This window comes from Oncorhynchus clarkii, unplaced genomic scaffold (genome assembly GCF_045791955.1).
Source record: "Oncorhynchus clarkii lewisi isolate Uvic-CL-2024 unplaced genomic scaffold, UVic_Ocla_1.0 unplaced_contig_12320_pilon_pilon, whole genome shotgun sequence".
Lineage (NCBI taxonomy): Eukaryota > Metazoa > Chordata > Actinopteri > Salmoniformes > Salmonidae > Oncorhynchus > Oncorhynchus clarkii.
In genome coordinates, this window is record NW_027261085.1 from 62,501 (window position 1) to 90,420 (window position 27,920).

At 48.0% G+C, this 27,920-nt stretch overlaps 2 protein-coding genes across 5 annotated transcripts in view; both read left to right on the forward strand.

Moving 5' to 3' along the window:
• Positions 1-13,505, forward strand: part of LOC139404704 (tyrosine-protein phosphatase non-receptor type 12-like) — a 75,070-nt gene extending 61,565 nt beyond the window's left edge. For 2 of the 4 annotated variants that reach the window (XM_071147332.1, XM_071147333.1), the window contains exons 14-18: positions 4,777-4,848; positions 8,251-8,333; positions 9,330-9,366; positions 11,292-11,405; positions 11,633-13,505. In XM_071147332.1, the coding sequence (XP_071003433.1) occupies positions 4,777-4,848; positions 8,251-8,333; positions 9,330-9,366; positions 11,292-11,405; positions 11,633-11,694 (368 nt within the window). In that variant the 3' untranslated portion in view covers positions 11,695-13,505. The remainder of the gene's footprint in view (positions 1-4,776; positions 4,849-8,250; positions 8,334-9,329; positions 9,367-11,291; positions 11,406-11,632) is intronic. The other 2 variants (XM_071147334.1, XM_071147335.1) reach the window with 1 other exon arrangement.
• A 6,092-nt stretch (positions 13,506-19,597) lies between these two features.
• Positions 19,598-27,920, forward strand: part of LOC139404706 (lysine-specific demethylase RSBN1L-like) — an 81,146-nt gene continuing 72,823 nt past the window's right edge. Inside the window, exons 1-2 of the mRNA XM_071147337.1 lie at positions 19,598-20,170; positions 25,122-25,217. Coding sequence (XP_071003438.1) covers positions 19,645-20,170; positions 25,122-25,217 — 622 coding nt within the window. The 5' untranslated portion in view covers positions 19,598-19,644. The remainder of the gene's footprint in view (positions 20,171-25,121; positions 25,218-27,920) is intronic.

Here is a 27,920-nt window from a genome sequence, read left to right on the forward strand (position 1 = left end):
TGAACCCAGGTGGTCTGGCTGGGGTCCTATTATAAGGGCTGACTAAGGGTCAGTGGTTGTTGTGGTCAGCTTTAGGGTGGAGTAGCAGCTGACAGGCAGATCTAGGGTCAGTTTGTGGAGAGCTGGAGTCTACGTCCGTGGCCAGAGGGCACTGGCAGGCCACACTGTAATGACAGGCTGTTGAAGGCAGTCTAGACACACACACACAGACAAGGTATGGAGACCACAGATCTACATAAACACACAGCACTGCGAGGGACAATGGAGACTGACCAGTCCAACTGACAGTTTCAGACCACTGGCTTGCCATATAGAGTAATTATATACACACAGACTTGCTTATGGACTGCTTATGTGGAGAATTAACATTTGAATTATGTATAAAACAGATAATGTTTGGATACATTGAATATATTGTTATAAAACTTGTTAAACCATGGAACTAAAATGATCGTCTTGTAACCCCCCCCCCCAAAAAAGTGTCAATAAACTGAATTATTTCTGTATTGTTTCTTCCAACTCTGACCTGCTATAGTCACTCATTTTCTTAACTACAGTAAATACATAATCTGCCATTTTACCATGGTAACCCAGTCCTAGTCCGCTGTAGGATGAGGACAACACACACACACACACACACACACATAATGGTGTCTCACTGGAGCTAATAAACTGACCACGGCACGATAGTGTCACACCACACTGTCCATGTTATTAGATGGTGTCTAGATCCATATTTCATCTGCTCCAGCAGACCTTGGTTTAGGGTTTAGGCTGTAGACTCCAGCAGGCCTTGTTTAGGTTGTCGACTCCAGCAGGCCTTGTTTAGGTTGTCGACTCCAGCAGGCCTTGTTTAGGCTGTAGACTCCAGCAGGCCTTGGCTTAGGCTGTAGACTCCAGCAGGCCTTGGTTTAGGGTTTAGGCTGTAGGCTCCAGCAGGCCTTGGTTTAGGGTTTAGGCTCCAGCAGGCCTTGGTTTAGGGTTTAGGCTGTAGATTCCAGCAGGTTTAGGGTTTAGGCTGTAGACTCCAGCAGGCCTTGGTTTAGGGTTTAGGCTGTAGGCTCCAGCAGGCCTTGGTTTAGGGTTTAGGCTGTAGGCTCCAGCAGGCCTTGGTTTAGGGTTTAGGCTCCAGCAGGCCTTGGTTTAGGGTTTAGGCTGTAGATTCCAGCAGGTTTAGGGTTTAGGCTGTAGACTCCAGCAGGCCTTGGTTTAGGGTTTAGGCTGTAGGCTCCAGCAGGCCTTGGTTTAGGGTTTAGGCTGTAGGCTCCAGCAGGCCTTGGTTTAGGGTTTAGGCTGTAGACTCCAGCAGGCCTTGGTTTAGGGTTTAGGCTGTAGGCTCCAGCAGGCCTTGGTTTAGGCTGTAGACTCCAGCAGGTTTAGGGTTTAGGCTGTAGACTCCAGCAGGCCTTGGTTTAGGGTTTAGGCTGTAGGCTCCAGCAGGCCTTGGTTTAGGGTTTAGGCTGTAGGCTCCAGCAGGCCTTGGTTTAGGGTTTAGGCTGTAGGCTCCAGCAGGCCTTGGTTTAGGGTTTAGGCTGTAGACTCCAGCAGGCCTTGGTTTAGGCTGTAGGCTCCAGCAGGCCTTGGCTTAGGCTGTAGGCTGTAGACTCTAGCAGGCCTTGGTTTAGGGTTTAGGCTGTAGACTCCAGCAGGTCTTGGTTTAGGGTTTAGGCTGTAGACTCCAGCAGGCCTTGGTTTAGGCTGTAGACTCCAGGCTCAAGTTGGAGTTACCATAGTATTATGTGACAGTGAAGGGACAGAACAGGACGGTACAGGATGCTGAGTGGGGCTATGTAAAGATGGTGGAGTTTTGTCTATGGGTTGTGTGGGAGGAAACAGCTGGTAAGTCTTAACATGAGGGGTAATGTAACTCTTAGGTGGGGTTATGTTGAGGGGTAATGTAACTCTTAGGTGGGGTTATGTTGAGGGGTAATGTAACTCTTAGGTGGGGTTATGTTGAGAGGGATAATGTAACTCTTAGGTGGGGTTATGTTGAGGGGTAATGTAACTCTTAGGTGGGGTTATGTTGAGAGGGATAATGTAACTCTTAGGTGGGGTTATGTTGAAAGGGGTAATGTAAGACTTGTCAGTCTGTTATTGGATGATTTGTTGACTGTGTGAAATGTTCTGAGTGTGAGATGAGTAAACATCTGATCATGTGTGTCTACGGGTGCTGCTGTTCATGTGTCTGCGCTCATGGCATGTGGTGCTTTCTGCCCTTCCGTGCTTGGCGGGGGAGGTGTGTCTGCCTGCATGTCAGCCCATTGGAAGTGGGCCATTAGCGGTGCTCTGTGGGCCAAAGCATGGATTAATCTAACATCTGTCTGTGGTGCAAACAGGGCTGGTGTTCTGCTGGCCCCCGGCTGCCCCACGGCTCCCTATATAGTGCACTACCTTTGACAAAAGGGTGCCTTTTGGGACACAGACTGTAATGTACCAGGCTGTTTATTCTTTCCCCAAGGAGAGATGTTGCTTGACCTCAACAGGGTGTTTCAGACAGGAGAGAGGTTGCTGGGCCTCAACAGGGTGTTTCAGACAGGAGAGATGTTGCTAGGCCTCAACAGGGTGTTTCAGACAGGAGAGATGTTGCTAGGCCTCAACAGGGCGTTTCAGACAGGAGAGATGTTGCTGGGCCTCAACAGGGCGTTTCAGACAGGAGAGGAGACTAGACACGCTAGAATAGCCATTTGAGCATCCGTGCATAATCGCAGACTTCTAGACAGGAAATAAAGTGGGTTATGGATGCACAAATGGCTCTGCTAGCAGGCGAGTGGTGTGGATAACCTGAAGCTAAGCACAACTGACTACAGCTCAATAATGTGTTTTAATAATGAACAATGTCTCCTGGAACCTTTTTCTGCTTGTGTTTCCCTCTGCCCTTTGTCAGAGTAGTGTTAGGCTGGGTCTGAGTGAGGAAGAAAACAGTGTCTGGGAGGATAGTTGATGTGGAAAGACTCCTCAGTAGAGATGGAAGGATGGAGATAGTGGGGAAGAAAACAGTGTCTGGGAGGATAGTTGATGTGGAAAGACTCCTCAGTAGAGATGGAAGGATGGAGATAGTGGGGAAGAAAACAGTGTCTGGGAGGATAGTTGATGTGGAAAGACTCCTCAGTAGAGATGGAAGGATGGAGATAGTGGGGAAGAAAACAGTGTCTGGGAGGATAGTTGATGTGGAAAGACTCCTCAGTAGAGATGGAAGGATGGAGATAGTGGGGAAGAAAACAGTGTCTGGGAGGATAGTTGATGTGGAAAGACTCCTCAGTAGAGATGGAAGGATGGAGATAGTGGGGAAGAAAACAGTGTCTGGGAGGATAGTTGATGTGGAAAGACTCCTCAGTAGAGATGGAAATATGGAGATAGTGGGGAAGGGATGGAGAGGAGAGTGCTGTGAGCATGTGAGATGTCAGGCTTGGATGAGTTGAGGCAGACTGAGCAGGCAGTTTGTGTGTGTGTGTGTGTGTGTGTGTGTGTGTGTGTGTGTGTGAGAGAGAGAGAGAGAGAGAGCGGCCAAGCACCAGGAGATGTTTCAGTGGGCCCTGGAAAGGTGGGTGGCTGGGATGGATTTGTGTGGGGGGGGAACAGTGCATGTGTACCAACCAACCGTGTGCACGGGTGTAAAGCCTCCTATACTGCCACGCTACACACAATGGCCTGACAATCACTTAACTGCCCAGAGATGGGATTTTGATCAAAGGCAGCTGATGGGAATCGAGCGATATCCTAATCATGATCTCAAAATCACCTGATCTCTGATTGTATGATCTCTTCGCTTGTGATTGAAACAGCTGTGATTTGATGGGAATGATTGAATGGTTTGGTGTTGATTCTGGCTCTGCTTGGCTTTGTGGCGTGTTGTCTTGGGGTGGTTATGGCTCTGAATCTGGGAGGATGTATTCTGAGCTTGTCTCTCTGGCTGCATCTGAAATGGTACCTTTGTCTTTACACTGCACTACTTCACCTAGGGCTCTGGCTAAAAGTAGTGCACTACTTCACCTAGGGCTCTGGCTAAAAGTAGTGCACTACTTCACCTAGGGCTCTGGCTAAAAGTAGTGCACTACTTCACCTAGGGCTCTGGCTAAAAGTAGTGCACTACTTCACCTAGGGCTCTGGCTAAAAGTAGTGCACTACTTCACCTAGGGCTCTGGCTAAAAGTAGTGCACTACTTCACCTAGGGCTCTGGCTAAAAGTAGTGCACTACTTCACCTAGGGCTCTGGCTAAAAGTAGTGCACTACTTCACCTAGGGCTCTGGCTAAAAGTAGTGCACTACTTCACCTAGGGCTCTGGCTAAAAGTAGTGCACTACTTCACCTAGGGCTCTGGCTAAAAGTAGTGCACTACTTCACCTAGGGCTCTGGCTAAAAGTAGTGCACTACTTCACCTAGGGCTCTGGCTAAAAGTAGTGCACTACTTCACCTAGGGCTCTGGCTAAAAGTAGTGCACTACTTCACCTAGGGCTCTGGCTAAAAGTAGTGCACTACTTCACCTAGGGCTCTGGCTAAAAGTAGTGCACTACTTCACCTAGGGCTCTGGCTAAAAGTAGTGCACTACTTCACCTAGGGCTCTGGCTAAAAGTAGTGCACTACTTCACCTAGGGCTCTGGCTAAAAGTAGTGCACTACTTCACCTAGGGCTCTGGCTAAAAGTAGTGCACTTAATCATTAGGAATAGGGCACCATTTCAGATGTACCTGTTTCTCGCTGTCGTTTGATTGTTGATTGGCCGTCAATTTGACCTTTGACCCCTGGTAATAACCCCTGCTGTACTCTGACCTCTGACCCAGACAGTGACCAGAGTGAAGATTCCCCTCCCCCTCTACCTGAGAGAACCCCAGAGTCCTTCATTTTGGCCACAGGTGTGTTTTAACGGTCCCAGTCTTGGTCTCATACATCAGGAATGGTGAGCTGTAGTAAGATGTCTGGCATCATGAGACGACAGACAAGGGAGGGTCTGCAATTTCCAACATCCTGGAGAGCCAATGTGTTGCAGGCTTTTGTTCCATCCCAACTGTAAGTTAACACATCTGATTTAAAATGATCAACTAATCATAGTCTCCTATTTTAAATTGTGAAAAGGGGAATTGAGTGTTTTAGACCTGGGCTGGAATAAAAACCTGCACCTTCGGGCATTCTTCAGCCCTCCAGGACTGGCTCCACCCCTTGGTCTGCCCGCTGTCTTCTGCTGCAGTGTGGTGGCTTGACACAAGAGGGCGCCAGAAACAACTCTGCAGACCTTGAACATGGATAGTTTTGCCGCCTTCTCAGTCATCTCAGCTTCAGAACTTCCAGATGACTTTTGTTATGACTGTTGTTGATGAGAGAGCATGGAAATGAAATGACCAGATTTTTAGTTAAGTCAACTCTGATTCTCTGCAGTATATATCCAGTCTGGAAGCCAGACACCACCATATGAAGGGGGGGGGCTCCTCGAGTGGCTCCTCGAGTGGCTCAGCGGTCTAAGGCACTGCATCTCAGTGCTAGAGGCGTCACTACAGACCCTGGTTCGATTCCAGGCTGTATCACAACCGGCCGTGATTGGGAGTCCCATCGGGCGGCGCACAATTTGCCCAGCGTCATCCGGGTTAGGGTTTGGCCGGGTTAGGGTTTGGCCGGGTTAGGGTTTGCCAAGGTAAATAAGAATTTGCTCTTAACGGACCTGCCTAGTTAAATTAAAATAAAAAAAGCCTTGAGGTTGCCCAAATCAACTCCTTAGTGTTCCAACTCCTTAGGGTTCCAACTCCTTAGTGTTCCAACTCCTTAGTGTTCCAACTCCTTAGGGTTCCAACTCCTTAGTGTTCCAACTCCTTAGTGTTACAACGTCACACCAACTCCTTAGTGTTCCAACTCCTTAGGGTTCCAACTCCTTAGGGTTCCAACTCCTTAGGGTTCCAACTCCTTAGTGTTCCAACTCCTTAGTGTTCCAACTCCTTAGTGTTCCAACTCCTTAGTGTTACAACGTCACACCAACTCCTTAGTGTTCCAACTCCTTAGTGTTCCAACTCCTTAGTGTTCCAACTCCTTAGGGTTCCAACTCCTTAGGGTTCCAACTCCTTAGTGTTCCAACTCCTTAGTGTTCCAACTCCTTAGTGTTCCAACGTCACACCAACTCCTTAGGGTTCCAACTCCTTAGGGTTCCAACTCCTTAGGGTTCCAACTCCTTAGTGTTCCAACTCCTTAGTGTTCCAACTCCTTAGTGTTCCAACTCCTTAGTGTTACAACGTCACACCAACTCCTTAGTGTTACAACGTCACACCAACTCCTTAGTGTTACAACTCCTTAGTGTTACAACGTCACACCAACTCCTTAGTGTTACGTCACACCAACTCCTTAGTGTTACAACTCCTTAGTGTTACAACGTCACACCAACTCCTTAGTGTTACAACGTCACACCAACTCCTTAGTGTTACAACTCCTTAGTGTTACAACGTCACACCAACTCCTTAGTGTTACAACTCCTTAGTGTTACAACGTCACACCAACTCCTTAGTGTTACATCATCACACCACTCAACTTCTATTAGGGACGTACATAGGGCCAGGAGGTTTTCCTCACCATGTGACCAGACCAGGAAGTACTTCAGGCCCCAGGTCTAGTCTACAAGTACAACTAGGGCCCTGAGTTTTAACAGATCAGCTCAGATGGTCTGAAAAACTCCTGGTCCTACGTCGGATATCCCCAGCAGCAGTACCTGACTGAAATTGATACTAGGCCCAATGCCTAATGATGTCATTAGGCCCAAGGGCAGACGTTGCAGGACCGCCAGATAATTAATTCTAGAGATCATTACAAGCAGAGTCCAACTGGGTCCAGCTCTGAGGGGTTAATGCTTATGGACGTTTCTCCAGCTACAACTTGTCATCATAGCTGCGTTATCGTTACCACAGGCAGCAGGGCTACTGACTGGTTCTCAATGCAAGATTGTTTTTGTTTGTTAATGATAATGCAGTTCCACAATTACCAAGGTGGCACAAATATTGTTCATCAAATTAGCTTCTGAGTTGGTTAAGGATCTTTTTGTGCCAGCAGGGCTTTGTCAAATAACCCCGCTCCGCTCAAACCAGAGTCCCACCCCTCACTGGCCGCTAATGGTTCCTCTCTGAATCCCCCTCCTCGTTCAACCGTTATGAACCCCTTGCCTGCAGGGCAGCCTCAGACCTGTGCTGCTGTGAAGGGAGGGAGGATGAATGGATGGAGCGAGACAGGGATGGAGGGCAGCCTCAGACCTGTGCTGCTGTGAAGGGAGGGAGGATGAATGGATGGAGCGAGACAGGGATGGAGGGCAGCCTCAGCCCTGTGCTGCTGTGAAGGGAGGGAGGATGAATGGATGGAGTGAGACAGGGATGGAGGGCAGCCTCAGCCCTGTGCTGCTGTGAAGGGAGGATGAATGGATGGAGCGAGACAGGGATGCAGGGCAGCCTCAGACCTGTGCTGCTGTGAAGGGAGGGAGGATGAATGGATGGAGCGAGACAGGGATGGAGGGCAGCCTCAGACCTGTGCTGCTGTGAAGGGAGGGAGGATGGATGGATGGAGCGAGACAGGGATGGAGGGCAGCCTCAGCCTTGTGCTGCTGTGAAGGGAGGGAGGATGGATGGATGGAGCGAGACAGGGATGGAGGGCAGCCTCAGCCCTGTGCTGCTGTGAAGGGAGGGAGGATGAATGGATGGAGCGAGACAGGGATGGAGGGCAGAGTTAACGTTCTCTGGAATGAACATGCTCTCATTAGATTGTGTGTTGGTGTGTGTTCATGACATTTATCAAATGAGAGTTTATTAGTCACATGCACACGGTCCAGTGAAACTCTTCCGCTCCAAACTCCAACATGCAGGTCAACGTTAATATAACAATAATATAGAAAGATCACAAGACAGCATATATACGTTTACAACTAGTGTTACGTTTACAACTAGTCTTAAACACACAATGAAGACAGGAAGGTCAGGGTCAACCATTAAGAGCTGAGGAGACAGACGGGGGTTGGTCGACGGAACAGTCGTATTTGGAGCCTAAATGACCTCCAGCATGTAAGAACAGCTACAATGGAATGAATGAGGAAGTCAGTGGTACATAAAGGCTGTTGGAAAGAGACGTCTCGTGGCCAGACATGACAGACATGCTCTTGTGTCCGCAGCCTAGAAGCCTGGCACTTTGAGGCTCCCAAATATATAGAGCTACTGTGTCTCTCTATGGAAGTCTCTCTCTCTCTCTCTCGTCTTTTACTTTCTCTCCCTCTGTCTCTCCCTCTCTCTGTCCATCTCCAGACCCATCAGAGTTGAAGGCACCAGGACCATCAGACTGGAGTATCTCAGAGAACCAGTCAGGAAAAGGAGCAGGTTTTCCTCAGGTGAACACCATTCTCACCAGCTTTATAGAAACAAACCTCTAGACGTCTGTTCTCCAGTCCTGCTTCTGTGGACCCACGGGGTGTGCAGGGTTTAGTTCCAGCCCAGTACTAGCAGACCTGATTCAAGTCATTAAGGGCTTGATGATGGGTTGAGGTGTGTTGGTTCTAGACAGGAACAACTGCTTTATATGTTCCGTTGAGATAATAACGGCTGAAGAAGAGATGGAGGAGAGACGGAGGACACAGATTAATAACAGGGCTGAAGAAGAGATGGAGGCCCCGTCTCTCCTCCATCTCTTCTTCAGCCCTGTTATTAATCTGTGTCCTCCGTCTCTCTCCACCATCATCTCTTCTTCAGCCCTGTGTCCTCCGTCTCTCTCCTCCATCATCATCTCTTCTTCAGCCCTGTTATTAATCTGTGTCCTCCGTCTCTCCTCCATCATCTCTTCTTCAGCCCTGTTATTAATCTGTGTCCTCCGTCTCTCTCCTCCATCATCTCTTCTTCAGCCCTGTTATTAATCTGTGTCCTCCGTCTCTCCTCCATCTCTTCTTCAGCCCTGTTATTAATCTGTGTCCTCCGTCTCTCTCCACCATCATCTCTTCTTCAGCCCTGTGTCCTCCGTCTCTCTCCTCCATCATCATCTCTTCTTCAGCCCTGTTATTAATCTGTGTCCTCCGTCTCTCCTCCATCATCTCTTCTTCAGCCCTGTTATTAATCTGTGTCCTCCGTCTCTCTCCTCCATCATCTCTTCTTCAGCCCTGTTATTAATCTGTGTCCTCCGTCTCTCCTCCATCTCTTCTTCAGCCCTGTTATTAATCTGTGTCCTCAGTCTCTCCCCCATCATCTCTTCTTCAGCCCTGTTATTAATCTGTGTCCTCCGTCTCTCCTCCATCATCTCTTCTTCAGCCCTGTTATTAATCTGTGTCCTCCGTCTCTCCTCCATCATCTCTTCTTCAGCCCTGTTATTAATCTGTGTCCTCCGTCTCTCTTCACAGGAGCAGAAGAGGACACAGGCACAGATAACAGAGAGAGGTAGGTGGCTCATCTCTTCAGTGTTTAGGCTAAATGATTGGCTGCCCATGCTGCCTCTGATGGCTTGAGGGGGGGGGGGGGTCTCATTACCCAACATAAACCCTAGGATGCATCCCAAATGGAACCCTATTCCCTATACAGTGCATGGGCCCTGGTCCAAAGTAGTGCACTATGAAGGGGATAGAGTACCATTTGGGCCTCATTCAGTCTCAGATGTGGTTTTGTCCCTCCCTCTCAGATGGGTGATTAGGAGAGGGCAGGGGTTTGGCTGTAAGACATCACTCTGTTCTGATGTTCAGATGGGTGATTAGGAGAGAGCAGGGGTTTGGCTGTAAAACATCACTCTGTTCTGATGTTCAGATGGGTGATTAGGAGAGAGCAGGGGTTTGGCTGTAAGACATCACTCTGTTCTGATGTTCAGATGGGTGATTAGGAGAGAGCAGGGGTTTGGCTGTAAAACATCACTCTGTTCTGCACAGATCTCCATGAAAATTAATCATTGATGATCTAAAAGGTCTGGTCTGGAGTTCTGTCTGGTCTGGAGTTCTGTCTGGTCTGGAGTTCTGTCTGGTCTGGAGTTCTGTCTGGTCTGGAGTTCTGTCTGGTCTGGAAGGAGTTCTGTCTGGTCTGGAAGGAGTTCTGTCTGGTCTGGAAGGAGTTCTGTCTGGTCTGGAAGGAGTTCTGTCTGGTCTGGAAGGAGTTTTGTCTGGTCTGGAAGGAGTTTTGTCTGGTCTGGAAGGAGTTTTGTCTGGTCTGGAAGGAGTTTTGTCTGGTCTGGAAGGAGTTTTGTCTGGTCTGGAAGGAGTTTTGTCTGGTCTGGAAGGAGTTTTGTCTGGTCTGGAAGGAGTTTTGTCTGGTCTGGAAGGAGTTTTGTCTGGTCTGGAAGGAGTTTTGTCTGGTCTGGAAGGAGTTTTGTCTGGTCTGGAAGGAGTTTTGTCTGGTCTGGAAGGAGTTTTGTCTGGTCTGGAAGGAGTTTTGTCTGTCTGTCTGGTCTGGAAGGAGTTTTGTCTGTCTGTCTGGTCTGGAAGGAGTTTTGTCTGTCTGTCTGGTCTGGAGTTTTGTCTGTCTGTCTGGTCTGGAGTTTTGTCTGTCTGTCTGGTCTGGAGTTTTGTCTGTCTGTCTGGTCTGGAAGGAGTTTTGTCTGGTCTGGAAGGAGTTTTGTCTGTCTGGTCTGGTAGGAGTTTTGTCTGTCTGTCTGGTCTGGAGTTTTGTCTGTCTGTCTGGTCTGGAGTTTTGTCTGTCTGTCTGGTCTGGAGTTTTGTCTGTCTGTCTGGTCTGGAAGGAGTTTTGTCTGGTCTGGAAGGAGTTTTGTCTGGTCTGGAAGGAGTTTTGTCTGGTCTGGAAGGAGTTTTGTCTGGTCTGGAAGGAGTTTTGTCTGGTCTGGAAGGAGTTTTGTCTGGTCTGGAAGGAGTTTTGTCTGTCTGTCTGGTCTGGAAGGAGTTTTGTCTGTCTGGTCTGGAATGAGTTTTGTCTGTCTGGTCTGGAAGGAGTTTTGTCTGTCTGTCTGGTCTGGAGTTCTGTCTGGTCTGAAGTTCTGTCTGGTCTGGAAGGAGTTCTGTCTGGTCTGGAGTTTTGTCTGTCTGTCTGGTCTGGAGTTCTGTCTGGTCTGAAGGTCTGTCAGGTCTGGAGTCGGGAGCAGAGAGGCAGTCTGTCTGCGTAACCTAATTACCAATGTAGTATTCATCTGACACTTCTCCAAGCTTATCTTTTAGCCTGCTTGGTTTTATTAGGTTTCCTAGTTAGTCTGCTGGAGGTGTACACTGTTCCACAAATGACCCTGAAATGATAAGACTGTAGGCATTTATTAAAGGAACAGCTGTGTGTGTGTGCTACGGTGTGTGTTACTGCGTGATAGGGAAACCTGACACTGTGTGTGTGTGGTACTGCGTGACAGAGAAACCTGACACTGTGTGTGTTTGTCCTAGAACCGTCAGGAGAGAGGAGTAAGAAGATTTCAGATGCAGCAGGAGTGGAAACATCACCTGCCAACATCACAGTAGCAGACATCACAGCAGAGAGCAAGGCTTCCTCAGAGATGGGTGAGTGAGAGGAGGAGGAGGAGGGAAAGTGATAGTAAATATGGTCATGTTGTGTCTATAGTTGTTTACTATAACTAGGGCCCTGAGTTGTTCCTGACCAGGAAAACGCTGGTTTCTAGTCATAACATATAACCACAACCAAGAAGCAGAATGTTTCCTGGTCAGGTGACGTGGCCTGAAAGTCCCCAACGCTTTAATCACAACACTGTTCTTCTCTTGTCTTCCAGGATACGGTAACCGCTGCACACAACCCAAAGGCCCCAGGGACCCCCCTACACAGTGGACATGATCATGGCTTCTACCTATAGCCCCCTTCACAGCCCTCCTCCACCCTCCAAATCCTCCTTGATCCTCACCTTGTCTCTTACAAGGGCCACTGTGTATGAAGGAGATGACTGGGTGCTGTCCCATCCTTGGACACTGACACTTTTCCTAACTAATAGGGCAGATGTGAAATGGCACCCTATTCCCTATATAGTGCACTGTGTATTTGGCCAGAGTCTTGTACATGTAGGTAACAGGGTGCCATTTGAGACCAAGCCTAAAACACAATCTGCAAAGCAATTTAGATAATCTACCCAGGATGCAACGGTACATCTTTCTGCTGTACTTGTGCCAGTTGCCAGGGGCTGTCTGTGTGCTGGTGCTATTAAGTGTTTCCCAAATGGAACGCCATTCCCTATATAGTGCACTACTTTTGACCAGGGACCATAGGGCTCTGGTCAAAAGTAGTGCACTACTTAGGGAATAGTGTGTCATTTGGGATGTACAATTATCTTATCTCCTTCTCTGCTGGGACCATACAAACCTGCCTTATTCCCTTTGGGGGCAAATCCTAACTTCCACTTAAGTTGAATTTTCACTTAGTCATGAAGATGTGAATGGGAGAGAATTTGTCTTAAGTGCAAGTTAGGATTTGACTCTTAGTCCGAAACAATCCGTCACATTTGGATCCCGATTCATCTTTTGGTTTAGTTTTCTATTCCAGAAAAATACTTGACTTTCGTATCTTCTGTACTTTTAGACTTGTATTAAGACATTACAGAAGCAGACGTGTATCACTAGGGACAGAGGACTACTGTTATATTATTTTGATTCATTTTTTTGTGCTAACTTCTCGATAGCTATATATGCATTGTTTTCTACATGTACAGGGCAACTAGGTATATAATATTTAATGTGCTCTCTCTAAATATTCGTATTAACAGAAGATGTAACTAGTCTGTCCATGACACCCCTCCCTCTCCCCAATGTTCCTCCTACTGTAAATGTTTTGCCCTCTTGTTCTAGCAAATATTGCAGGGTTTTGTTCTAATGACGTGTAAAGGTTTTGAATCAGCTGGACCTGGCATAGCGCCGTCCTCTTGCTGAGATGGCAAACGGGCTCAAGATTGTGTAATAATAATCGCTCTTTTTGTAAATTCTATTCTAAAGGATATTTTTGTATATGCTGTTTCTCCTCTCTTCAGTTTCTGCCCTACTACAACAGGGATAGTCCACTCCAGTCCGGGAGGACTGCAAGTCTCCTGGGTTTCTTTCTCTCTCGCTCCTTCTAATCAGACTAATTAAAACCCGGTGATGACATCGCCAGATGATTAGACTCTCTGGCCAATCAGAGACATGATTCAATCAATCAATGGACTAAACCAGGAGTACTTTGGCACTCCAGGCCTGGAGTTGAATTCCCTTGGACCCTAACTGCTACCACTGGTATTTGTTTTGGAGCCCGCCTGTGCCTTTCGGAGAGTGCTGCCCCCCCCCCCCCCCCCCCCCCCCTTCTCCCATCATCATCAGCAGCAACAGCTGCAGCACGTGTAGCGACATGCTCAGCCGTGTTGGTTGGTCCACTCCTCTTGGAGACTGCTTGCATCCCAAATGGCACCATATTCCCTATATAGTCCACTACTTTTGAACAGACCAGACTCTGGTCTCAGACTATGGGGACTCTGGTTAAAAGTAGTGCACTATATAGGGAACATGGTGCCTTTTTGGGTCACAGCCCCTCTCTGACACCCCTCCTCCTCCCACACAACACAGACCTGTTTGTATGTTGCAGAAATCAATGGACCCGTCAGTAAAGACTAAAGACATCAAGTAGAACATGCTTCCTTGTTTTCCTACACTGTCTCTAGAGGGGCTGGGGGAGTAGCGCTGGGGCTTCCTGTGTGTGTGTGGGGATTCTCTCTCTCTGTGGGTGTGGGGATTCTCTCTCTCTGTGGGTGTGGGGATTCTCTCTCTCTGTGGGTGTGGGGATTCTCTCTCTCTGTGGGTGTGGGGATTCTCTCTCTCTGTGGGTGTGGGGATTCTCTCTCTGTGGGTGTGGGGATTCTCTCTCTCTCTCTGTGTGGGGATTCTCTCTCTCTGTGGGTGTGGGGATTCTCTCTCTCTCTGTGGGTGTGGGGATTCTCTCTCTCTGTGGGTGTGGGGATTCTCTCTCTCTGTGGGTGTGGGGATTCTCTCTCTCTGTGGGTGTGGGGATTCTCTCTCTCTCTGGGTGTGGGGATTCTCTCTCTCTCTGGGTGTGGGGATTCTCTCTCTCTGTGGGTGTGGGGATTCTCTCTCTCTGTGGGTATGTGGATTCTCTCTCTCTCTGTGTGTGGGGATTCTCTCTCTCTCTGTGTGGGGATTCTCTCTCTCTCTGTGTGGGGATTCTCTCTCTCTGTGGGTGTGGGGATTCTCTCTCTCTCTGTGGGTGTGGGGATTCTCTCTCTCTGTGGGTGTGTGGATTCTCTCTCTCTGTGGGTATGTGGATTCTCTCTCTCTCTGTGTGTGGGGATTCTCTGTGTGTGGGGATTCTCTCTCTCTGTGTGTGGGGATTCTCTGTGTGTGGGGATTCTCTCCCTGTGGGTGTGGGGATTCTCTCTCTCTCTGTGGGTGTGGGGATTCTCTCTCTGTGGGTATGTGGATTCTCTCTCTCTCTGTGTGTGGGGATTCTCTCTCTCTCTGTGTGTGGGGATTCTCTCTCTCTGTGGGTGTGGGGATTCTCTCTCTCTGTGGGTGTGGGGATTCTCTCTCTCTCTGTGTGGGGATTCTCTCTCTCTGTGTGTGGGGATTCTCTCTCTCTGTGTGTGGGGATTCTCTCTCTCTGTGGGTATGTGGATTCTCTCTCTCTGGGTATGTGGATTCTCTCTCTCTCTGTGTGGGGATTCTCTCTCTCTCTGTGTGGGGATTCTCTCTCTCTGTGGGTGTGGGGATTCTCGCTCTCTGTGGGTGTGGGGATTCTCTCTCTCTGTGGGTGTGTGGATTCTCTCTCTCTGTGGGTATGTGGATTCTCTCTCTCTCTGTGTGTGGGGATTCTCTGTGTGTGGGGATTCTCTCCCTGTGGGTGTGGGGATTCTCTCTCTCTCTGTGGGTGTGGGGATTCTCTCTCTGTGGGTATGTGGATTCTCTCTCTCTCTGTGTGTGGGGATTCTCTCTCTGTGTGTGGGGATTCTCTCTCTCTGTGGGTGTGGGGATTCTCTCTCTCTGTGGGTGTGGGGATTCTCTCTCTCTCTGTGTGGGGATTCTCTCTCTCTGTGTGTGGGGATTCTCTCTCTCTGTGGGTATGTGGATTCTCTCTCTCTGGGTATGTGGATTCTCTCTCTCTCTGTGTGGGGATTCTCTCTCTCTCTGTGTGGGGATTCTCTCTCTCTCTGTGTGGGGATTCTCTCTCTCTGTGTGTGGGGATTCTCTCTCTCTGTGTGTGGGGATTCTCTCTCTCTGTGGGTATGTGGATTCTCTCTCTCTCTGTGTGTGGGGATTCTCTCTCTCTGTGGGTATGTGGATTCTCTCTCTCTCTGTGTGGATTCTCTCTCTCTCTGTGTGTGTGGGGATTCTCTCTCTGTGTGTGTGGGGATTCTCTCTCTCTGTGGGTATGTGGATTCTCTCGCTCTCTGTGGGTATGTGGATTCTCTCGCTCTCTGTGGGTATGTGGATTCTCTCGCTCTCTGTGGGTGTGTGGATTCTTTCTCTCTCTCTCTGTGGGTGTGGGGATTCTCTCTCTCTCTGTGGGTGTGTGTGTGGGGGGGAATTCTGTGTGTGTGTTGTTAAACTCCCTGCCCCCGGGGGGAGGGGAGGTGGATGAGGACGTGGAGTCCTCCTCCCTAGTGATCAAACATGAGCTTTATGATCGACTGAGACCATAAAGAACAAACCACACAGACACATACAGGCCTAGTGTATGTGAGACTGACTGCAACCCAGAGGAATGAGAGACACCGTGTGTGGGGGGGGGAATTCTCTGTGTGTGTGTGTGATCATGCTGTAGGTGTCCAGAGGGATGAGTACATTCACTAACTTGGGACTTGGCAGGAAGTGAGCTCAGCGAGAGTTCTCCATTAACCTGGGGTTTTCCACACACACACACACACACACACACACGGTTCCATATAAGGTCCACTTCCACCTGGGTTTTATCCTTCATCTGTTCTAATGTGACACATTCTCTCACTGTAGGTTGGTACATATGATGCATGACACACACTTCAATTGGACGGGTTTTAGTATGTTTTCAATGAAATGAGTTCCCACTCACCTGGGGGTTTCCACCGCATGTTTGACACACTTCCTCCCTGTGACTGCAGGAGGAGTTATTGATGAGGCTTGTCACACTGACACACACTTCCTCCCTGTGACTACAGGTGGAGGAGTTATTGATGAGGCTTGTCACACTGACACCGACACACACTTCTATGGGGGGCAGGTTTCTGGTATGTATTGGGCTCACGTGTTCCAAGTACATTACTTACACATTTCATTTCCGAAGTTACCGGTCCCATTGAGGAAGCTACTGGTCCCATTGAGGAAGCTACTGGTCCCATTGAGGAAGCTACTGGTCCCATTTCCGAAGCTACTGGTCCCATTTCCGAAGCTACTGGTCCCATTGAGGAAGCTACTGGTCCCATTGAGGAAGCTCGGTTTAATGAATAAAGATCTACACCTGGGATGAATTGTGTCCTGGCCAACACTCTTCTTCACTCATCTGGCTCAGGTCCTGGACTAGTCTCTCAGATAATTATGGAGAAAGCGGAGCTGTGCATTGATTTATTAATAAGTGTACCTAGTAGTGGTGGTGCATCCTTCAACATGATCTGGTGAGAATAACACAGTTGGGAAGTGCTTTGTGGCTTAATGACACACACACACACACGGTGTACAGTACAGTATCTTTAGCTACATAGCTAATCAAAATATCAATTTGCATCTATTGATTAACCTCATCTTGAATACCACCATATAGCGAGCTATATGCAGTAGCCTTGGTTTGTTCCAATACACTTCAGATGACTGTCAGTGGTAGAACGGTCCAAGCAGCTGTTGTATGTAGCCTGTGTTGTTCATGGTGTGCCAACTCCTCCCTATTGCTTGGGTAATGAGGATGGATTCCTATTTAATGCCAGAGTAGTGTTTCTGTTTCCAAAGAGAAGACGGATGTTGCAGACATGACTGGCCGTAACAGCATCCACTTGTGTCTACTTCAGTGCCTGGTTGCCACACAGTCTGTCTGCGCTGCTCCGCTTCAGTTTGAACTCTGGTTCTACAACTCGTACGTCTTAAACAGAACATAAACCGTACAGACATATATTTCACCCTGACATGCTGAACTCAAGGCCGCATATCTCTGTGATCAGGGTATCCTGTGTATATATATATATATATATATATATATATATATTGCAATGGACCGATGCAGCGATGTCTTGACTGCCACTGACTGCAATCGCACATTATTCCAGAGAAGCTGATTGATGAGAAGTGATTCAGAACACGGAGGGCCGGTATTATCTCCGAGTATTCTATTCGTCTGTTTCAATGTTCTATGTTCTCCCGCTCTGTCGTTGAACTGGCGTTGGTGTCACCAGAGAAGGGGACTAATGCAAGGACATGTTTATTCTGCATCAGTGGCATAGCATGACTTGGTTTATCTTGAAATAATTGCGAAGGGACTTCCTGGCTGGTCTGAGATATTCTATCGTAGACTGTTTTTAGATTGCTAACGCACGCCACGGACAGATTTAAAGCACAAATGGGATTATGTAATACTAGTGCGTGGCTTGCTGTTCTGGACTGTCATCTCTCACTATCTGTCTGTTGCTCTGAGGGGCAAGGGGGAGGACTTGTACTGTTTTCAGAATGAGTATTGAGCAAACGCTGTGGTTTCCTGTCAACTCATGAGAAAATAAATGGCCTCAGCAAACCTGCATGGGGCTGATTAAGGTCATCTATGATTGACCATGTAACCATGGTGAAAACCTGTCCTTGATCATCCAATAAGGTCACTGAACACGACCTCTCAAAGTAGGCATTTCACACATTAGTAGATACTTTAAAACATTGTAATGACGATGTAGTATGATCATGAATGGCTTCATGATGCGCACATGTCATTGATTGTCCGGTAAGGTCACTGAACAACATTCTATCCGTGTATACTTCATAACATTGTAATTGCATGTAGCATTAGGGCCATCTGGGTCTCTTTTAACATATGTTTTATAATCACAAAGACTAACCTGGATAAATCAAGGTAAAAAAAAAATGTACTCATAATTTGCTCTGAGAGCACTTACAGAGAAATACTCAACAATGAACACATCCAGAGAGAATCGTCAAACAGCAATTTTCCTCCCTCTCTGTGAACAGTTGGCACCTGTAAACGGCAGACAGCAGGTGAGCCTGTGTCGTGGCCAGCAGCACTAAATAGACCTTCAATCATCACCTGGAGTTCGTCAATAGATAAAAGCATTTATAAACCCCCACATTACTGCATTCACACAGAGACAGCTGGTGGTTCTGCACAGTAGCTTACTAAAACGGTATCTGTGGCTGTAACAGACGGGATTTTATTGTAATGGAAAAATGCAGTCAGATCTCCCTTAGGAAAGAGGTCTTCTGACCTCAATGGGACTTCAACTGTTAAATAAAAGACTGTCTGAGCAGAAGGTAAGGTTGTTCCGAGCCCAAGTTGCAGGTTTATCCGACCCAGGATGTACTGTTTTATATCTTTGATCTCATTGGAAGTCCACCTCAGTGAATAGGTCTGGCTAGGCCTATAGGAGCACTGCTTTCTGTCTCAGTGAGTGCACCACTAGACAGCCACTCCTGTCCCCCCATCTCTCTCTCCACATGAGTGCACCAGTGAGAAGTGTGTCAGCCAAAGCTAAGACCCAGGGCCAGCCAGGGTTGAAGTGGTGCTCTGCTCTCTCTCTCTCTCTCTCTCTGCCCAGGCCATTTGCCATCCACCCAGGCTGGGTCACACACATACACAACCTTATTGGTTGAACCCTGGCCCAACGCTCTTAACCCTGGCCCAACGCTCTTAACCCTGGACCAACGCTCTGAACCCTGGCCCAACACTCTTAACCCTGGCCCAACGCTCTGAACCCTGGACCAACGCTCTGAACCCTGGCCCAACGCTCTTAACCCTGGCCCAACACTCTGAACCCTGGCCCAACGCTCTGAACCCTGGCCCAACGCTCTTAACCCTGGCCCAACGCTCTGAACCCTGGCCCAACGCTCTGAACCCTGGCCCAACGCTCTGAACCCTGGCCCAACGCTCTGAACCCTGGCCCAACGCTCTGAACCCTGGCCCAACGCTCTGAACCCTGGCCCAACGCTCTGAACCCTGGCCCAACGCTCTTAACCCTGGCCCAACGCTCTGAACCCTGGCCCAACGCTCTGAACCCTGGCCCAACGCCCTTAACCCTGGCCCAACGCTCTGAACCCTGGCCCACCTGCCGCAGGTCAAAGAACCAGATGGTCACACGATGTCGGAAGGATCAAGCGCAAGTACCAGAACACTTTCCTTGTACATTGCACAAAACTTGGCACATTGATTGTGAAAGCCTCATGGGCTATTCATTTATTAAACTGAACCTCAGTTTTAATATATTTATTAATAGAGTTTAGAGGAGCATATAATATATTTATTTTTGGTGTTAAATCAACACAATAATAAAGGGGTCCCTATAAACAAATGTAAATAAATGACCTTAGGTTAGCTAATGTTGTAATGTTATGAAGCGTAATGTCATAATGTGTTGTAAATAATGAGAAAGGCTTTATGTATCCTCGACACGGAGTTAAGAGTGTTCTGCAGACTGTTTCCCGCGTAATGTGTCCCATTTCTTCTCGCACCAATCATTATACTCCAGACACCACCTCCAACCTGGCCTGCCTGTCAGTTAGTCACCAGACTCCGCCCCTCTATGCCTGCCTAGCACAAACAGCGGTCGGGAGAGTAAATACAGAGAGCCCCAAGATGGCGGAGTCACTGAGCTTCATTCACTTTGGTGCAGCGACCAAAAGCCCGCTCGCCAAATCTAAAGAACCGAAACTAGCGTCGGACATCCGCCCGCAGTCTTCCCGGGACATTCACCCGCCGCCGCCCAAGCGAGTCCGAAACGACGAGAAGAGCCTTAAACCTAAGAAACTAAATGGGGAAGGAGGTGCAGGGGGAGGTGGCGGCGCAGCGGAGAAGCAGCACCAGAAGCAGAGTTCAGGCAACCCGACAACATGGAGCTTCAGCCCCGTCAAGGCGAGCAGCAACCCCTCGGCGCCCCTCCAGCCTCCCATTCACACAGTGTTCAAGCAGAGCGCTTTCCTCGCCTCCCATACCAAACCACCATCCAAAAAGCCCAAGGAAAAACGAGAGAAAGAGAAGGATTTCAAGGAAAAGAAAAAACATAAACCAATCCATGGTACTCCTGGAAATATTAGCAGCAGTCTGAGTAACGTCACTACTGTAATGAAGAAGGAGAACGGGGACATGAAGTTGTTGCAAAAAGGTATTTTATATGAATGCGCAGTTTTCCACACTAAACAGCTGGCTGGATATAACGTTACATGAATAGAACGTGTTACTGCATGTTATTGTCCATAGAAAGACAACGTCAGTGTCCATTAACCACTTAGCTTTTCAGTGCTAGTGGCTGTCGCTCTTCAGGACTATGAAGCATGTGGGGCCGACAGTGTGCGCTGTGCAGTATGACAATGTGTCCAGTCCAGAACTGCGTCTGTTATCGCGTCTTATTCCAAATAGTTGTGGTGTTATTTTGGAAAGGACAGTTTACATTTATAGTTCTAGCCACGATTGTACACATAATGACATTTTTTACGGTGAAATACAATTTTTTTTTTTGTCCGAGTTTCGCTGTTCTCGCTTGGTTGGCTAATGGCTGCGGATTTACCCGCTCTTGAACCTGCATAGAAAATGCCCGTTCGAACGTTACAAAGTATCGAGCGTTCTTCTGAAAACTGCTACATAGCGTTCCACCGATGTCAGGCCACGGTTGGAAACATTATTGCACATTTTACAAACACACGTTTTTAGTTCAATTCAAACGGGAAATACAATTGATCAACCAGAGCGGAACAAATTGACGTGGTTGTATAAACAAACAACTGTAAGGTCAGCATTACGCTCTGGGAGAACGTTAGAGACGTGTTGGAGAAACATTGACCGATTGTTAGGCCTACACATAAGTGGGGTTTTAATTGTAACGGGTGGTTTTAAGACGGTGTTCAAATGACGGTTTAATAAACAATCGGCAGCCATCCACTGTTGTTTTTGTATCACCACCACGCCCCCCAAATAACACCAGAGCAGCGAGCGAGGCAGTGGAGTCAGGGAACAGCTATCTCTACCTCTGAATATTATTACATGCGTGCTGCCACTGTCAACCACATTAATAGATCTGTCTCAAACTGTCATTCTAACACACAGGATGTTAATTCATACCGTTTAGTTTGGATCCAATCTTTTAGGACTAATTAATTTCTTACATTTTACCAATGTGGGAGAAATGAAGACTGTGGGTATTATAAAACGGACCCCCCCTCCCTCCCTCCCCAGGGCATTAGAGGGACCTTGTGACAGATACTTAAAACGGGATCAAATGCATATTCCAGCGTTCTAGTTCGATGTATAACAGGATGATTACAAGTTGGCCTAAAACATATACATTCAAGTTTATATTCTAATTCTATCTATTCTACCGCAATTTAAAGTGCAAAATAACATTTAGAATTCTATGTATTTCAAGGTAATTTAAAGTTTAAAATAACATTCTATTCCAAGTTCACCTGGAGTTCATTCTCAGTAATTAAATAGCAGGCCTTCTGCATTGCTGTTGGATTCCAAGTTCAGGCTGGTGTTGGCTCCATTGAGATAAGCAGGTGTGAGCTGGTAGGACAGAAGGCTGTTGAGAGGGAGAGATGTGAAAGCTGGAGGACTTGAACTCAAGTCAAGCAGAGAGAGAGAGAGAGAGAGACGGGCTATTCCAGGGTAAGAGTGTTGCTTAAACACATTTTAAAGTGAAAAATCTGGATGTCAAAAACAAATCAATGTCAAATTTAAACAAATCATTCACCTCTATGCACAAGGACTACATTTAACAATGTCCATGGAACATTTCACAAGAACACATTTACTTGAACAACAGGGCAGATGTAAAGTTTGATAACAGAATGATGGTTTGCTGTTGGTGCCGTCATTCTGTTACCAAACAGTACATCTGCATTGCTTGCTGTTTTGAGTTTCAGGCTGGGTTTCTGTACAGCACTTTGTGACATCGGCTGATTGTAAAAAGGGCTTCATAAATGTTCTCTCACACACATCCAACACGTCTTTGGCAGGTAGAGCACCAACACTTGTAGTAATTCCTATGACCCTGGTGGAATGTCCCGAATGTTGATAGTCTATTTATTGAATTTCTGAATGTTATATAATATCAATGGTTTTAGGTGCTGTTTTAGGCTGATAAAATCCCCAGTAGGGAGTAATATTTTAGGTGCTGTTTTAGGCTGATAAAATCCCCAGTAGGGAGTCATATTTTAGGTGCTGTTTTAGGCTGATAAAATCCCCAGTAGGGAGTCATATTTTAGGTGCTGTTTTAGGCTGATAAAATCCCCAGTAGGGAGTAATATTTTAGGTGCTGTTTTAGGCTGATAAAATCCCCAGTAGGGAGTAATGAGTCACTTATTATTTTATATGAATGAGTAACAAGTTATTGAACAATCGGAAGCCTCATGCTGTGCAATACTGTTACTTCTCCCTTTTGGTTGCAAAACATTTAGGCCCAACGTTTGCATTTGTAGCTTGCACACATTCCAGGGGTGTGACACGGTGTCAGATTGAAGGGTTTGTACTGGAAGACCTTAGTAAACATGCCTTGTGTTTACATGTCTTCAACCGCCTGTTGAACCCCCCCCCCCTGTATTATTTGTATTTATTTCACTGACATTCTTGCACTGGACTCATATATACACACACACTCACAAGCATATTAACACCACACACACCACACACAACAGGCACACTTTCACACCAGGGTCACATTCTTTTTCTCTGCGTTGTTGGGAAAGTGCTCATAGGTAAGCATTTCACTGTAAGGTCTACTACACCTGTTGTATTCAGCATTTCACTGTGAGGTCTACTACACCTGTTGTATTCAGCATTTCACTGTAAGGTCTACTACACCTGTTGTATTCAGCATTTCACTGTAAAGTCTACTACACCTGTTGTATTCAGCATTTCACCGTAAGGTCTACTACACCTGTTGTATTCAGCAGTTCACTGTGAGGTCTACTACACCTGTTGTATTCAGCATTTCACTGTAAGGTCTACTACACCTGTTGTATTCAGCATTTCACTGTGAGGTCTACTACACCTGTTGTATTCAGCAGTTCACTGTAAGGTCTACTACACCTGTTGTATTCAGCATTTTACTGTAAGGTCTACTACACCTGTTGTATTCAGCATTTCACTGTGAGGTCTACTACACCTGTTGTATTCAGCATTTCACTGTGAGGTCTACTACACCTGTTGTATTCAGCAGTTCACTGTAAGGTCTACTACACCTGTTGTATTCAGCATTTCACTGTAAGGTCTACTACACCTGTTGTATTCAGCATTTCACTGTGAGGTCTACTACACCTGTACATAGTCTTGTGGAGCTGTTTGGTGAACTATTTATCAGTCTTATGGCTTGGGGGAAGAAGCTGTTTGGTGAACTATTTATCAGTCTTATGGCTCGGGGGAAGAAGCTGTTTGGTGAACTATTTATCAGTCTTATGGCTTGGGGGAAGAAGCTGTTTGGTGAACTATTTATCAGTCTTATGGCTTGGGGGAAGAAGCTGTTTGGTGAACTATTTATCAGTCTTATGGCTCGGGGGAAGAAGCTGTTTGGTGAACTATTTATCAGTCTTATGGCTCGGGGGAAGAAGCTGTCCAGGGTCCTGTTGGTTCCAGGCTTGCTGCCGTCTTGGGGAAGCATGTATAGTTCCCTCACGGTAACTTGTCTCTTCAGTTCCTCTGAGTGTTTGACTGTAGATGTGATGATGACGGGTACGGTGTGATTACTGACTTACTGTGATGGGTTACTACTATTTCTGTCTGCCTTTTTGTCTTTTTAATTGGACTTTACCTTGCTGTTTCGGGGCCCTTTTCTCCACTGAGCTTCTCACCTACGACGAGTTCATAAAAGGCTAGTCCTAGATTATAATCATTTTCATATAATACTATTTTGATCATGTTCATTGCAGTTTGACATTTTACTGCAGTTTCTGTAAATTGGCATTAATACTTTTCAACCTGCCGTTTGTGAAACTGTCCAATAATGACGAGCTGATAATCATGCTAGCTACCGATCAAGTAGTCATCAGAGTGATACCACTAATTACGTTGTCCTGTGTGTTTTTAACAGCTGAAAATCTTAAGGGATCGCATTTCAGTGACGTCCTTAAATTGCTTTCCTCAAATGTCAGCGATGGCCTGTCTTGTAAAAAAGTCTGTCTGTCTTTGTGAGAACCTGTCGTCCTTCAGACTGGAAAGCAGTTGGGAATCAGTAAATTACAGAGTCAGCGTGTCTGTCTTTGTGAGAACCTGTCGTCCTTCAGACTGGAAAGCAGTTGGGAATCAGTAAATTACAGATTTAGCGTGTCTGTCTTTGTGAGAACCCGTCGTCCTTCAGACTGGAAAGCAGTTGGGAATCAGTAAATTACAGAGTCAGTCTGCATCCCAAATGACACCCTATACCCTGCATTACTCTAGACCAGGGCCATTAGGGAATAGTGTCGTTTCTGCATTACTCTTGACCAGGGCCATTAGGGAATAGGGTGCCATTTCTGCATTACTCTTGACCAGGGCCGTTATGGAATAGGGTTCCATATGTAGGGGATAGGGTGCCATTTCTGCATTACTCTAGACCAGGGCCATTGGGGAATAGGGTGCCATTTCTGCATTACTCTTGACCAGGGCCATTAGGGAATAGGGTTACATATGGAACCCTATTCCCTAATGGCCCTGGTCAAGAGTAATGCAGAAATGGCACCCTATTCCCCAATGGCCCTGGTCTAGTGCCATTTCTGCATTACTCTAGACCAGGGCCATTGGGGAATAGGGTGCCATTTCTGCATTACTCTTGACCAGGGCCATTAGGGAATAGGGTGCCATTTCTGCATTACTCTTGACCAGGCCATTAGGGAATAGGGTGCCATTTCTGCATTATTCTAGACCAGGGCCATTAGGGAATAGGGTTCAATATGTAGGGGATAGGGTGCCATTTCTGCATTACTCTTGACCAGGCCATTAGGGAATAGGGTGCCATTCTCATTTAGGATGCAGGCTAAATTTCTGTGGAGAGTGAGTCTTTCTTTTTATCTACTGTACCTGCCCCTCTCCTGAAATGACCCTCAAGGCCTCACCCTAACTTCTCTCTGTCCTCCCCTCTCTTTCAGACCACACCAGTAAGGACAAGACGAAGAAGCAGAAGAAACACAAAGTGATGAATGAGATCAAGAGGGAGAACGGAGAGGTGAAGCTCCTTCAGAAAGGTATGTTGATAATGATGTGACATGGTTGTTTCAAATGGTCCCTGTTTAGTTGACCAGTCACCCTGGTCCCTGTCTACTGTTGACCAGTCACCCTGGTCCCTGTCTACTGTTGACCAGTCACCCTGGTCCCTGTCTACTGTTGACCAGTCACCCTGGTCCCTGTCTACTGTTGACCAGTCACCCTGGTCCCTGTCTACTGCTGATCATTCACCCTGGTCCCTGTCTAGGTGTTGACCATTCACCCTGGTCCCTGTCTAGGTGTTGACCATTCACCCTGGTCCCTGTCTAGGTGTTGACCATTCACCCTGGTCCCTGTCTAGGTGTTGACCATTCACCCTGGTCCCTGTCTAGGTGTTGACCGTTCACCCTGGTCCCTGTCTAGGTGTTGACCGTTCACCCTGGTCCCTGTCTAGGTGTTGACCGTTCACCCTGGTCCCTGTCTAGGTGTTGACCGTTCACCCTGGTCCCTGTCTAGGTGTTGACCGTTCACCCTGGTCCCTGTCTAGGTGTTGACCGTTCACCCTGGTCCCTGTCTAGGTGTTGACCGTTCACCCTGGTCCCTGTCTAGGTGTTGACCGTTCACCCTGGTCCCTGTCTAGGTGTTGACCGTTCACCCTGGTCCCTGTCTAGGTGTTGACCGTTCACCCTGGTCCCTGTCTAGGTGTTGACCGTTCACCCTGGTCCCTGTCTAGGTGTTGACCGTTCACCCTGGTCCCTGTCTAGGTGTTGACCGTTCACCCTGGTCCCTGTCTAGGTGTTGACCGTTCACCCTGGTCCCTGTCTAGGTGTTGACCGTTCACCCTGGTCCCTGTCTAGGTGTTGACCGTTCACCCTGGTCCCTGTCTAGGTGTTGACCGTTCACCCTGGTCCCTGTCTAGGTGTTGACCATTCACCCTGGTCCCTGTCTAGGTGTTGACCATTCACCCTGGTCCCTGTCTAGGTGTTGACCATTCACCCTGGTCCCTGTCTAGGTGTTGACCATTCACCCTGGTCCCTGTCTAGGTGTTGACCATTCACCCTGGTCCCTGTCTAGGTGTTGACCATTCACCCTGGTCCCTGTCTAGGTGTTGACCATTCACCCTGGTCCCTGTCTAGGTGTTGACCATTCACCCTGGTCCCTGTCTAGGTGTTGACCATTCACCCTGGTCCCTGTCTAGGTGTTGACCATTCACCCTGGTCCCTGTCTAGGTGTTGACCAGTCACCCTGGTCCCTGTCTACTGTTGACCATTCACCCTGTCTACTGTTGACCATTCACCCTGTCTAGGTGTTGACCATTCACCCTGTCTAGGTGTTGACCATTCACCCTGGTCCCTGTCTAGGTGTTGACCGTTCACCCTGGTCCCTGTCTAGGTGTTGACCGTTCACCCTGGTCCCTGTCTAGGTGTTGACCGTTCACCCTGGTCCCTGTCTAGGTGTTGACCGTTCACCCTGGTCCCTGTCTAGGTGTTGACCGTTCACCCTGGTCCCTGTCTAGGTGTTGACCGTTCACCCTGGTCCCTGTCTAGGTGTTGACCGTTCACCCTGGTCCCTGTCTAGGTGTTGACCGTTCACCCTGGTCCCTGTCTAGTGTACCACTGTTGACCATTCACCCTGGTCCCTGTCTGGTGTTGACCATTCACCCTGGTCCCTGTCTGGTGTTGACCATTCACCCTGGTCCCTGTCTAGGTGTTGACCATTCACCCTGGTCCCTGTCTAGGTGTTGACCATTCACCCTGGTCCCTGTCTAGGTGTTGACCATTCACCCTGGTCCCTGTCTAGGTGTTGACCAGTCACCCTGGTCCCTGTCTAGGTGTTGACCATTCACCCTGTCTAGTGTACCACAGTTGACCATTCACCCTGTCTACTGTTGACCATTCACCCTGTCTACTGTTGACCATTCACCCTGTCTACTGTTGACCATTCACCCTGTCTACTGTTGACCATTCACCCTGTCTACTGTTGACCATTCACCCTGTCTAGGTGTTGACCATTCACCCTGTCTAGGTGTTGACCATTCACCCTGTCTAGGTGTTGACCATTCACCCTGGTCCCTGTCTAGGTGTTGACCGTTCACCCTGGTCCCTGTCTAGGTGTTGACCGTTCACCCTGGTCCCTGTCTAGGTGTTGACCGTTCACCCTGGTCCCTGTCTAGGTGTTGACCGTTCACCCTGGTCCCTGTCTAGGTGTTGACCGTTCACCCTGGTCCCTGTCTAGGTGTTGACCATTCACCCTGTCTAGTGTACTACTGTTGACCAGGGCTCAGTATAGAGAGTAGCTACATTCAGGGTTTCCTCCTTACTGTTGTACAGGCAGGGTGCCTCCCTTAGAGCATCAGAACTGGACACTGGTTAGGGACAGGAGTTTTACTTTACCTCGTCACCTGACCAGGATAACTCCAGACCTGAGTTAGCCGTATACCCAGGGCCCAGAGTGGCAGGGCTGTACCCAGGGCCCAGAGTGGCAGGGCTGTAACCAGGGCCCAGAGTGGCAGGGCAGGGCTGTAACCAGGGCCCAGAGTGGCAGGGCAGGGCTGTAACCAGGGCCCAGAGTGGCAGGGAAAGGGCTGTAACCAGGGCCCAGAGTGGCAGGGCAGGGCTGTAACCAGGGCCCAGAGTGGCAGGGCAGGGCTGTAACCAGGGCCCAGAGTGGCAGGGCAGGGCTGTAACCAGGGCCCAGAGTGGCAGGGCAGGGCTGTAACCAGGGCCCAGAGTGGCAGGGCTAGG